General features: G+C 49.3%; 1 protein-coding gene across 5 annotated transcripts in view; it reads left to right on the top strand.

Annotated features, from left to right (window-relative positions):
- Positions 1-13,285, top strand: part of TPCN1 (two pore segment channel 1) — a 53,963-nt gene that overhangs the window by 17,787 nt on the left and 22,891 nt on the right. For all 5 annotated transcript variants that reach the window (XM_036762009.1, XM_036761992.1, XM_036761986.1 and 2 more), the window contains 2 exons: positions 5,077-5,201; positions 12,001-12,177. In XM_036762009.1, the coding sequence (XP_036617904.1) occupies positions 5,169-5,201; positions 12,001-12,177 (210 nt within the window). In that variant the 5' untranslated portion in view covers positions 5,077-5,168. The remainder of the gene's footprint in view (positions 1-5,076; positions 5,202-12,000; positions 12,178-13,285) is intronic.

Genomic DNA, 13,285 nt, shown 5'->3' with positions numbered 1-13,285 from the left:
CTCTGCTGGTGTAGGGGAGCTGCAAGTAAAAGAAACCCTGGGCAGTTTGGGGCCGGGGGTTGGGGGGGAGGTGAAATCAGTCCATAAGCCTTCCATGGCCTGTGGTGCCCTGACTTTTTTCTTTGGCAGCTCTAGATGGAGAGTTAAAGTAGTGTCCCTTTTCTGGGCTAGTGAATGAGCCAAGTCATGTTTTTCAAGAATGAAATGGGCTGAAGAGTCAGGAGGACACCATAAAAACCGGCTGAACAGTTTGGGAGTTCTCTCCCCCACACCTGTACTGTGCATGTGATGAAAGTTATTTTTTGGAGATGGTCCCCAAGTGGCTTCCTCGTCATCTCCCTACCACATGGCAGCTTCACCAACCACAGAGCAAGAGAAATGAGGCTTCAGTACAAAGAAGGACTTCTTAGGGCTGATATGCGTCAATGCTGGAATCAGGGGGTCTAGTGGAATTTGTGGACTCTCTGTGCTAGGAGATCTGTCTGGAGTGGTCAGCTTCATTCTCCTAGAACTCAGTGCCAGGCAGAGGGATGGCAGAGGACTGCCCAGCACACAGGACCCACCTCCTTGGGGTCGTTCCAGGTTTATTCGTTTGCTGTCCAGCAGGCATTTATTGAAAGTGCCTGCTCCTGCTGGGCCATAGCTCAGTGTAGAGGTTACTGCTTTGTTTTCGGGGCACTCCCGGGTCAGGACAGAAATCCTGGCACGCAGGGCACCAGCCAGTTATGGGGTAGTGCTAGCAGCCCAGTGGGTTCGAGCCAAGATGATGAGGGCAGAATCACAGGCTACATCCCCGTGTGGGCCAGTTAGTCATTCTGCTGCATGGCCACAGTCTGTACCCTTGTTCCAGCCGGCTGCCTCACAAATGTGTGTTATTCCACAGGAGGGGGACTGGATGAGAGTGTGGGTAGGGCAGCACACATTCATCACCACTACTGGGAAAACAGTGGCTCCATAGCATCGTCTCTACAGATTTCTCTGGTGATGGACCACAAAGCTTTGTTTGGACTCGCCCTCATCTCCCTCTTCTAATTATGGTTTATCTTGGGGAAAATGCAGCCATGCTGTGATCAATTGCTGAGGGGAGCTGCTTCCTAGGTCCAGCTTTCCCATGAACCTGTGACTCATTCTTGGACAAGTCATTTTCAGGATTGGATTAGATGACCTCTGAGTCCCCTTTGGCTGCTGGCGTTTTTTGAATCTGGGTTCAATAGCAGAAAAGACTAGGCTGTAAAACATAAAAAGGTTGACCTGTCATTAGATGAACATGTGTGCAGTTGAGATGGGTCACACTGACTCATCTGTACCCTCCAGCCTGGCGCCTCTTATGATCCACAACACACATCTGCAGAGTGGCCAGCTGCTGGGCTGGGAAGGATTCCGTCTCTTGTTTTCCCCTGTGATAGTCTTTGGTCTGTGGGGACACACCCGGAAAACAGCTTCAAAAACACTGTCCTCTCACCAACCGGGACAGCTGATCCCAAGTACAAAGAGGAAATGGAAAATCAGTCCATCAGGAAGGGTGCCTAGCTGGCTTGGCTTGTTGCTCACTCCTCTCTGAAAGCAGCCCCCACTCAGAGAGCTGGAAGCCCAACCTTGCACACTGGCCCAGCAGGGCTACTCTTTGGCACCACAGAAGTGGTGAGAGTAGGTTGTTGGGAGCATTCAGGAGATTGTGTGCCAGGAGGAAGGGGAAATGAAAATCAAGAACATATTTTTAAACTCATAGACTTCTATGATCCCAGGCAAAAGCAGCTGCTAACGGTGTGATTTGAACAGCAAGCCGCCTTCCCGTTAGGTTGGGTGGTTCTTTAACACACCTCTGAAGATGGGGACCCCTCGCTTCCCCCCAGTGAAAATGCTGCCAGGAAAAGACTCTGGGGCAGCAACTTCTTCTGAGCAGGGTCACCAGGATCCCCATAGACAGAAGGGGAAGTACTGGATGAAGCCTTTACCAGAATCTGGAAGTTCTTGAGGCAGGGCTGAGTGCACAAACCCAGCTGTTGAAGTGGGTCAGGAATGTTTTTAGAACCTTCGGTCCCGGCACTAGTGACCATTGCCCTCGCCCTTTGCCCTTACCCCCTCAGGTTATTTGTATACTCAGTAGTTTTATTCCTTTGCCTGGGCTGTTTCTGCAGCGATGTGTGAAGGTTGCTGAGGACAGGCCTTAGGCTTGCTAGGATGCCGAGTGTAACACAAACATGGGATTGTGGGAGGCTTTGGGACTAAGGGCTGTTAGGAAAGGCTTCATTTAGAAGGTGAGATTTTAGCCAGGGCTTGAAGCCTGGAGACTGAGGTGAGGAGAGCATTCTAGGCCTGGTCATTGGAGAGACAGAGTCTTGGTGGTAGAGGCCAGTGTCACGTGGTGGTGGAGAGTCTGTAAGAAGATGAGAAAGGGGAGGGCAGTTCATCAGTTTATGAAGGACTTTAAAAGCTGAGTAGATTTAATGACTTGCCCCAGGTAAGGAATACAGTAAGTGCCATAGGCAGGCTTTGAATCCAGATCCCCTGACTCCAAAACCAGTACTGTCCCCACTACACTGAATTGCCATTTTTAATTCTTCTGTCTAGATTTGTATTCATTTTGATCTTTGCTCTGACCAGTATGTAGCCTGACTGTTCACAGATGGTTGATTCAGGAATCACCTCCCCCCAAGGAGTTGTTTCCTGGCAGAATAACAATTTGGGGGGAGGGGAGTGGGGTGTGATGTTTGAAGTTCACTCTGCCTGGTACTTTCTCAAAGAAACTTTTCGTGATGGTTTTTGGGGGTTTTTTGAATGGGACCTGTGACTTCTTAGGTGTTGGGAATTCCTGGTGAGGAGACTCCCCTCCAACAGTGCCTATTGGTAAACTGCTCTGTAATTTACAGTGTTAGTGAAGTGACACAGGGTCACACAACCACTACCTGACCGAGGTAGGACTTGAACCCAGTTCTTCCTGACCCTGTCTCTAGTCACTCCATTAGATACTTCTTGTACATGAGTGACATAATTAAAATGATAATGCAACAGCCTACACTTACATAGCACTTTCAAGGTTACGTGCATACCCCATTTCATATCGAGCCTGTTACATACATTCTCTCAACATTATTCTTTGTTCTTCTTAGTCTTACCTTCAGTTTAAAAACATTCCTTGCATTAGGCTCCTGACCTCCTAAAGCTTCCGTTTTGTTTACCAAATTAGGGCGCCACTCTCTCCAAAATGCTTAACTATGCAGCCTGTAGGTGGAGGTGGATGGCATCTGGACCAGAAGTAGGCTCCTGATATGTGCCCAGCTGATGTATTTTCCACTGTGAAATCAGATATAGGATCATAGCTCTGAAGCAGAAAAGGACCTCAGTGATTGTCTAATTCACAGGTGTCACATTTGCCACCTGAGTGCAGCCTGCCCCAGATGAAAATGAATTTATTGGAGACACTAAGCCTTTCACAGTTGATTGTTCTTACTGTATACATTGTTCCCTGGTTCTGCTTGCTTCACTTTGCATCTGTTCATACAAGTCTCTCTAGGTTTTTCTGAAACCACCTCCTTCATACTTTCTTACAGCACAATAGGATTCCATCACAGTCCTATGCAGCCATTCCTCAATTGATGAGCATGGGGTGGGAGGAATTTAGAACTGAAAATAAAATACAATTTTCTTTTTAAAAACTAAAAAAGAAAAATGTAATTGGGAAATGTTTAGCATAATAAATATACACTACAAGATAGATGAGTTAATCTGTGGTTTTCTAAGCCAGTATTCACACCACAAGGATCCGTTCCCATTTGAGTTTGTAGCCACTAGTCTGGTCCAAACCATTTGTTTACAGATGAGGACATTGAGGCCTGAAGAGATGAGGTGACTTACCCACAGTCCTGCAGACAGGAAGTGGCAGAGACAGGGCATGTCCTCTGACTCTGCACTGCGCCAGTCTATGGTTGGACAGTGTAGTGGGGAGGGAACTGGCAAAAACACGACCCTCACGGCATTTGGGTGGAAAGGGCATTGCTGATGAGGGCCTGGTGTATTATGGGACCCCCCAGGAAGCATCCGCTGTCTGCTGTCTCTCTCCTGACCAGCACCTCTCAGGGCAGGCTGCTCTCAGCTGCTCTGTGTGTCCACACTCATCTTAGGAGCCTAAACCAGACAGAATTAGGAAGGTCAGTATGCAAGAACAAAGGAAGTTATCAGCCAGTCAACAAGCATTTATTAAGTACCTACTGTGTCACAGCTGGAAATGGAAAGAATTGAAATAGGCCCTGCCCTGGAGGAAGTTTCCTCTCTTGGAGAAGACAAGTAGAGATAGAATATGCTGAAACCGAATAGGGCAGTTTGGGGTGGGGGTGAGAGGGTCGGGAAAGCCTGCTTGGAGAAGGTGCTGCTCCGGCTGAATTGGGAGGAAACCAGAAGTTCTAAGAGGAGGAATGATGAGGAAGGGCATTTTAGGCAATTCTCTTTGGTCCTGGGTGTAATAGGGAGCTACAGGGGTTTATTGAGTAGGGGTGGGATAGCATGGTCAGATGCACACTTTCAGAAAATCACTTTGGCAGCAAGAATGGACTTGAGTCAGAGAGACGAGTTAGGAGGCTTATGAACCAGGAGGGGGATCAGAAGCATCCTTCACTAAGCCGTACACTGATGCCCCTCCTGGTGGAGAGGTGACCCTGGATTCTCAAAGGTGATGCCAGCAGAGCCTGAGATCGGGAAGATCCTGCCAAGCTGGCCCAGCTGCAGGTGCAGACCCGGCCCTGGCCAACAAAAGCCAGCCAAGCTAAATTCAGAGAGGCTCATGCCCAGGCTGGCCACAAGCTGATGGATTGTTTGGCCATAGCCCTTTGAGATTATCTTCCAAATCCTAGAGAGGCTGTGAACTGGCCCAGTAGAGGGAAGGTCCACACCAACAAAAGCAGGATCCTGGAAATGCAGAGCTTTGATAAACGCGTGCACACACACACATACACACTTTTTTATTTAACCTACCTTGAATCAGCTTTATTCCTATTTTTGACCATCAGTTTATCTCTCTATTTAGGTTGTAACTTCTGTCTCCCCGCTTTCCCGGCCAACTATCCATTTTGTCCATTGCAGATGGAGGTGACTATATTATCGGTGACTTGAGGGTGTCCGTCGAAGACTGCAGGGATGGGACCTCCTTGAGTCCTGCCAGACCCACCTGGGAAATGAATTATCAAGAGGCAGCAATCTACCTCCAAGTAAGTATTCCTCCCTCTCCTGTGCAGGGTGCCCTGTTTGTCAAGAATGCCACTGTTCAGTTTGTGGCTGGCCTGTTGGCCTTCCTGGGTTGAATCATTTCAGTCGGTCCCTTAAAGTATCCTAAATGTTGAGTGAATTCATGAGTGTCTTAATTCCTCCCCCTTCCCCCTACCATCTGACCCAGAGCGACCCCCGTCTCAGACTCACAGAGAAGCCCAGAGTTAATAGGCAGAGGCGGAGGCCTTCTGTATGTGCTCAGCAGTGGAAGGTGTTCGTGGGGTGATGCTTTTTAAAATTCCTTGGCTTACTATTGAAATAAAGGGCCTTTTAAAATGTGTCTTAATTAATCTTATGCTTTTCTGCCATGATCTGGTTGTTCCCTCAAGATCTGGAATTTTGAGATATCACAACCTGATGCTAGATTAGTGTCATTCTGCAGAGAGAGACTTTTCCCAAATTATTATATATGAATTGGAGATTTTCCCCCTTAACCTGCCTCACAACCTGCTGCACAGTCTGTAATGTGGTCTGATTCAGTTCATGTAGTTGATAGCGGTCCTTTTGAATCCATCTATTTCCCTTTCCATTTTCTTTCCTTCCATCATTCTCATCTTAAGTGGTAAGTATCAGGCAGGCCCCTGACGTATCCTTAGGGATGGAGATGAATGAATGAATAGATGAATCAATGAATGAATAGATGAATGAACAAATGAATGAATGAATGAACAAATGAATGAATGAAAAAAATGATTAAGCTCTTACTTTGTGCCAGGCACTTTGCTGAGTATACAGATACAGAAGCAAGTTAGTCTCTACCCCCAGAGAGCTTCCATTCTAAAGGGGGAGACAGCCCCCAGAAGGGGATGGAGGGTGAAGAGAGGGGTTCTTTGGTCAGTGTAAGGAGGTGTAGGGGAGCAGACTGACCCAGCCTGTCATAGGAAATGTGGCAGAGCTGATTTGATCATCATTGTTGGGGGCATTGGGCGAGTGTGGTGGGAAAGGGGGTGTGTCACTGCTGGGCGGTCTGTGGGTTGAGGAGACTGCCGGAAACTTAAGAGTGAGCTAACGCATGGTAGGGAGTTGGGCTTCCAGTCTCCAGCAAGGCTGGCAGGACCCCCAGGGCAGAAGTGCCTCAGTCAGTCAGCAAACATTCATTAAGCACTTGCTGTGTACCAGGCACTGTGCTAAGGATACAAAATAAGGCAAAAAGCCATTCCCTGCCCCCAAGGAGGGGGCATTCTCTTGGAAGAGGCCCCTTGTGCATGACTAGGATCATACAGAATTCATGCAGAGTAGATGGAAGGCCACTGCAGGGAGAAAGCCCCTAACAGCTGCTGGGGACCAGGGAAGTCCCTTTGGAGAAGGTGGCATTTAAAGAGAGTCTTAAAGGAAGCTGAAAGGTGAAGGTTAGGGAGCACATTGTCAGCCTGGGACAGCCAGTAGACAGGCTCTTGTGGGGAGCAACAAGTAACTGTCTTGTAGAGGACACAGAGGGTGGAGAAGGATCTGAAGACGGGCAAGGCCCAAGGGCCCAGGCTATAAAGCATTGTTGGTGCCAGACAGTTTTTATTCTATTCTGGAATTGTAAACTGCTAGACTTTGAGTTGGGGGTCAACATGGGCATACCTGTGCTTTTTAGGAAAGGCATCTTGATGGCATAGAGTGGAGTGGGGAGAGACCTGGGTCAGAGAGACCAGGTAGGAAATAGCTGCTGTCATTCAGGCAAGAAGCAATGAGGTCTTGAGCCAGACTGGGCCTGTGGAAGCCCAGACCAGGGAAGCACAGGAGGGATGCTGTGTCAGAACGACAAGATCTGATGGTGGATTCGGTATCTGGCCACAGTAGGTACTCAATAAACGTTTTTGAATTGAGTGCAAGTGAGGAATTGAGGCTTTTGGTGACTGGGAGGACAGTGGTGCCCTGACTGCCATCAGGAGTTCAGATGTTAGGGAAGGTTGGAAAGGCAGAGTGTTTGGGGTGGAGACAGTGAGTTCTGCTTTAGATTTGAGATGCCTGCCCAACATCCAGCTGGAGACGTCAAAAAGGTGAGAGTGGACAAGAACAAGATGGCCAGAGGGTGGGGACCAAGGCAGGGCTGGTGGCTGGGGCTGGACAGGCTTTTCAAAAGCCCTTGAGAGGATTCACCACAATAGGGGTTTGAAAAGTGTGGCCAGCCTAGCATAGTCATCATGTGCTTCCTGTTTCCCAACTGGCAGTATGTTACCAGGAGCTCCCTAGTCAACTCAACAAGCATTTCTTTTTTTTTTTTTAATTTTTTAATTTTTATTTATTTTTATTTTTAGTTTACAACATTCGGTTCTACATAATTTTGAGTTCCAGATTTTCTTCCCTCCCTCCCCTCCTCCCTCCAAGACAGCATGGAATCCCATATAGCTTCCATGTATAACTTCGCATTGAATTAATTTACATACTAGTCAAGTTATGGAGAAGAACTGTGATCAATGAAATGAATCATGCGAAAGAAGAAACAGGACCAAAAATAAAAACCCAACCCCAAAACAAAAACAAAAGAGAGAAAAGGAAAAAAAAAAGGGGGGGGGAAGGTTAGCATGAAGTGTGCCTCAATCTGCATTCATACTTCATAGTTCTTTTTCTGGATGTAGATAGCATTCTCCATCGTGAGTCCTTTGGAGTTGTCCTTGCACCTTGTGTTGCTGAGAAGAGCAAAGTCTGTCAGGGTTGGTCCTCACAGAGTCTATATATCTGTGGTTGTGTATAATGTTCTCCTGGCTCTGCTCCGCTCACTCAGCATTATGTCATGTAGGTTTTTCCAGGTTGTTATGAAGTCCGTATCATCCCCATTTCTTATAGCACAATAGTATTCCATTACCTTCATATCCCACAGCTTGTTCAGCCATTCCCCAGTTGATGGGCATGCCTTTGATTTCCAATTCTTAGCTACCACAAAAAGAGCCGCTATAAATATTTTTGTACATATGGGTCCTTTTCCCACTTGTGTGATTTCTTTGGGATACAACCCTAGAAGTGGTATTGCTGGGTCAGAGGGTATGAACATTTTTATAGCCCTTTGGGCGTAGTTCCAAATTGCTCTCCAAAATGGCTGGGTCAGCTCACAACTCCACCAGCAATGTAACAATGTTCCAGTTTTCCCACATCCTCTCCAGCATTTATCATTTTCCTGTTTTTCAACAAGCATTTCTTAAATGCCTACCATGTACCAGGCACTATATTAAGTCCTCATAGTGTTGGAGAGACCCAAAGGCATCGCCCAATTGCTCTCCCTGTCATGACTGATGATTGTCCTGGCTCTAACCAGGGGTGGGGAATCCATGGCCTTGGGGTGTACATCCAGCCTCTAGGTCCTTAACTGTGGCCCTTTGATGGATTCTGTTCTGTGAAGTTTGGATTCTGTCAGAGGGCTGGCACTTGAGGATCTAGAGGGCCATATGTGGCCTCAAGGTTGCAGGTTCCCCACCCCTGCTAACTTTTTACCTTCTCAGGCTTGCTTGTGAATGGGCTGAGTGGAGGGGAGCTTGTTTCCATTCCTTTAGCTCACAGCAGCCAGTTCAATGGCTCTGTGTTGGTGGAGGGAGAGGCCCTGACCTGCCCTGACATGCCACATGTGGCGGGGATGAGAGGGGATGCCCCTGGTGGCCATCCCGGTGGTCAGGGAGCACTTCCTTCTCCTGCTTTTAACAGGAAATTTGTAAGACGGGAAGTTTTCATTTGTAGGGGAAAAACCTAGTTTCCCTAATCTCTTTTTTGACTTTACTGCCTGCTCAGATCTGGCTAATTGGCCCCACTTGGCTGTGAGCAGTTTGGGAAAAGCTCAAGATTCATATTCCCTTCTTCTTTCAGCGGCTCCATCTGCTTGTGTGTTTTGCGTTAGTCGTCATTTGCTGAGCAGTGTGGCCATGATAGAATATTTCTCTGGGGCTTCCAGAGCCAGCCCTGGCCTCAACTTCCCTCTGGGTAGGCCTCTGCCCTTGCCAGCAGGTAGGAAGGGCATGAGGCCCAACACCAGCAGACTGGCCTGCCCTGGGCCTTCTTTCCTTTTTCCTGATGGAGTTCATTTGCCCTAACTGGAGCAGAAGACTTGGAGCTTCCTTTGGGCCTTGGGCTCAAGATCAGAGTGAGCAGCAGAGAGCACCCCCAGCCCTTGCTGGGGACAGCTGGCCTCTCCCCGGGTCAGGAGAGGTGAGACTGAAGTCACCCTCATAGAATAGCTCCCTGCGCCAAGAGCCCTGATTCTTACTTGGGCTTCAAAGTAGCTGACTAGGGTATTTGTCAGTAATGTTCAGCAGAACTCCCCAAAGCACAGTGTTTTCCCCCTAGAAATTGGAGCTGCTGTGGAAAATCCAAGCTGTGAGAGAAACCCTAGAGCTGTGAGTAATCCTCTGTTCCGTTGCCACCCCCTGCCCCTGGCCTGCCCTTCTTTACAAACGACAGCAACGGGGCCTCTGATGCAGGAAGGCAATCTGTCTCGGCCCCAGCGGAAGATGGGCCTCCCAGCTTTGGTGAGTGGATGGACCCAGCCTGCCCTAAGGACTACTGTAACCTCTCCATCCCACGTGGAGCCTCCTGAGCCAGAGCCGGCAGGGGCCTCGTGCCCATGGGGTCATCTCCTCTCCTACCACACATTTCAGTAGCAGGAACAGCCAGTAGGACCCCATTCCAGGGTCATTGTGTGCCCGGCTGCATCTCCTTAGCAACTGGGGAGATCCTTGAGTGGGACAGAGAACTGGGTCTAGAGGCAGGAAGACCTGAGTGTGCATCCAGCCTCAGACATTTATCAGCTGTGTGACCCTGGGCTAGTCGCTTAACCTCTGTCTCCCTCAGTCTCCTCCTCTGTAAAGGGGGGATAATAGCACCTCCTCTCAGGGTTGTTGTGAGGATCAAATGAGTTAATGTTTGTGAAGCGCTTATCAGCACTGTGCCTGGCACATAGTAGGTGCTTAATAAATACTTGCTTCCTTCTTCTTTCCCAAACCATGAGAACCCCAACCCCCAGGGCTGAAGTCAGGTCTTTTCATTGGTTGTGGCCTACAGGGATTATTCCCGGGTCTGATAATACACAAGAGTTATATTTATCAGCAGCGGAGGTGAAGGGAGTGAGAGTAGACCCAGGAGGTTTGGAAATTCCACTCAATTGAACAAGCATTTATTAAATGCTTATGGCATGTCAAGTACCGTGCTAAGCTCCAGGCATGCTCTGAAGAAGCTTGAGAAGATGCCAGGCCCATGAGCGGAGATTGTGAAGGAGAGGAGGGGGAGCTGAAGGCCGCCACCCCAGGGCCCTTCCCGGGCCTGCCTACAGCACCAGCCCGCGTGTCAAAGCTGCCCTAGTTTAACACGAGGGGGCGGGTCACTAGTGGGAAAGGCTCATGGGAGGCGGTGCTTAAGCGGCAGCTGGACGGGAGATGGCGTTCTAGGAGGCTGCCATATTGTCTGGGACTGCCAACACCTCGCCAGGAGGGAGTAGAATTGGGATTGACCTTGATGGCCAATAAGGCACTCCAGAATGGAGACTCTTCACCCCGATGGGTCATTTTGGACTCGAACCATCATTGTCATCCACAAAAAGAAGCATTTATTAAGCATCTGCTGTGTGCTGGGCATTGTGCTAGGGATGCAAAGAAAGGCAAAAGACTGCTTTCCAGTCTACTGTGAGGAAACAGCATGCCAATAATTGTGTCCACACAAGACACAGATAGTATTAATGGGGGGTCAGAGGCAGGGGTGGGGAGGGCATGAAATGGCTCTCACACAAGAGGAAATTTAAGCTGAGTCATAAAGGAACCCAGGGAAGCTAAGAAGTGGAATTGAGAGAGGGTATTCTAAACATCATGCACAGAGCACTGGTCCTGGCAGCTAGGGGGTGCATAGTGTACAGACTGCCAGGCCTGGAGTTAGGAAGGCTCATCCTCCTGAATTCAATCTGGCCTCAGACACTAGTTGTGTGACCTTGGGCAAGTCGCTTCACCCTGTTTGCCTCAGTTTCCTCATCTGTCAAATGAGCTGGAGAAGGAAATGGCAAACCGCTCCAGTATCTCTGCAGAGACAAGAAACCCCCAAAAGGGGTCACAAGGAGTTGGACGTGACTGAAACAACTGAACCACAACAACAAATTCTAGGCATGGGAGGTAGCCGGGGAATGGAGAGGCCTCATATTTAAGGCATTGCAAGAAGGACCCAGGTCCTGGATCACAGAGTATGCAAAGGGAAGTAAAACACAAGAGGGGCAAGGTAATCTGCAAAGGGCTTTAAATGCCCAACAGAGGATTTTCCAGTTGCTCCTGGAGGGGATGAGTCATCGGGGCCCAGGTGGTCAGACTTGCACTTTGGGGAGATCATGCCGGCAGGAGCTGGAGATGCTGGGGGCAGGTGGGAGGGGAGGAGGGCCCGGCCAGTGGAGGCCTATGAGAGATGTATTCTGAAGGTGGAAACCACAAGACTCAGCAGCCTAGAGAGTGCGTGGGGGATCTAGGCAAACACAGACTCTTCCTGTTGTGTGGTGAGGCTGGGGGACAGGTGGGTGGAGGGGCTTCTGCAGGAATGGATGAGGGGGCTCAGGGGGCAAAGGGAGAGCTGAGAGGAGTGGCTGTTGGCTGTCCTCCATCACTCTCCCATGAGCTTGGGTTCTGGGGCTGTTTCTTCCTGGTGTTCTCAGTGGGGACGTCTTTAGGGGCCACAGGCTGAGGCACGAAGGTGCGGTTGCCTCATTCTCTACCCTGGAGTCCCTGAGGCAGATCTCCTCTTGTCCCCTCCCATACTCCCTTGGTGCTAAAGCTTTCCTCTCTGCTGTCTGTGTTTCAGGAGGGCGAGAACAATGACAAATTCTTCACTCACCCCAAGAATGCCCAGGGCCTGGCTGCCTACCTCTTTGTCCACAACCACCTGTTCTACTTGATGGAACTGACTACGGCTTTGCTCCTGCTGCTGCTCTCTCTCTGCGAGGCTCCTGCTGTCCCTGCTCTCCGGCTTGGCATATATGTAAGTACCCTACATCATCCTAGAGGAGACCCCAGGACTGGGCCAGAGGAGCACCGGGGGTGGGGAAGGGCACAAAATGGTATGAAGAGAGCAGGAGAATGAATGGCCAATGAGAGGAAGCTGATTTAAACCCTCAGAACCCCTTGTCCACCCCATGTGTGGGGATGATACCCATCACCCCTTTTGGGTAGATGTCCGGGGGGTGCGGTTATTGGTAAGAAGAGGTCCAGATTTAGAGAGGCCGTGTCTTAAGGGGGATCAGGACCCAAAGAAATGTCCCTGGAGCCCAGCCATTGTTCCATCAGCCCCATATGGCCTTGTTTATACCTGATGCTCATTTAGCCTGGAAAACCCAGGCCAACCTGGACTTCCTCCAGTAGGAAAGCCCGTGTGTTTTAGGGCTTGGAGCTAGCTCCCTGTCCTTCCCAAGTGAGAGAAACCAAAGGAGCGGCTGAATGCCCACAGCAGCGTGGTCATTCAGCTACTGTATCATTTTCCAGCAGACAAATGGGAACATTAGGGAGGTGCTGCATTCACTTTCAGGATAAAAAGGTTACCCTGGGGACTCTCCATGTTACCCTGCCCTGTGGTGTCCCGTAGATGCAGGTGTGAAATCTCTTGGGGTCTCAAACACCCATGGGCAGCGTACCAATGTTCTTTCAGGTTGTTAGGCAATTCTCATTTTCCCCAATCCATTCTTACCCCTTTTTAAAAAAAAGTCGTTTAACCAACGCATCCTTAGCTTAGTCATAGAGTCTTGGGATTAGGGTGTCTTTTCTAGAAATAGCGAGTTTGTGTTTGGCTGGGATGAGAAGACCCCCATTACCTAGACTGTTCCTGGGGGAATCTAAAGCTGCGTTTTAGAATCATAGGACTTGGAACTGGAGGAGAAAGACTAGGCTATGTCTAATCACTGCCCCCCCCCCCCCAATTTGAAAATGAAGAGACTGAGGCCCAGAAAAGGGAAAAGCGTTGCCAAAATTCACATGAGTAGAAAGCAGAGGCAAGATTTGAACCTGGCCCTTCTGACTCCCATGCCAGGGTTCCATCCACACCACCGGACCCCAGCCTGGGCTTGCTCTGACTCCAGGAACTTGGCCATCTCTGC

Source organism: Trichosurus vulpecula, chromosome 1 (assembly GCF_011100635.1).
Source record: "Trichosurus vulpecula isolate mTriVul1 chromosome 1, mTriVul1.pri, whole genome shotgun sequence".
In the NCBI taxonomy this organism is placed as follows: Eukaryota; Metazoa; Chordata; class Mammalia; order Diprotodontia; family Phalangeridae; genus Trichosurus; species Trichosurus vulpecula.
This window is presented reverse-complemented; position numbering and strand designations above follow the sequence as displayed.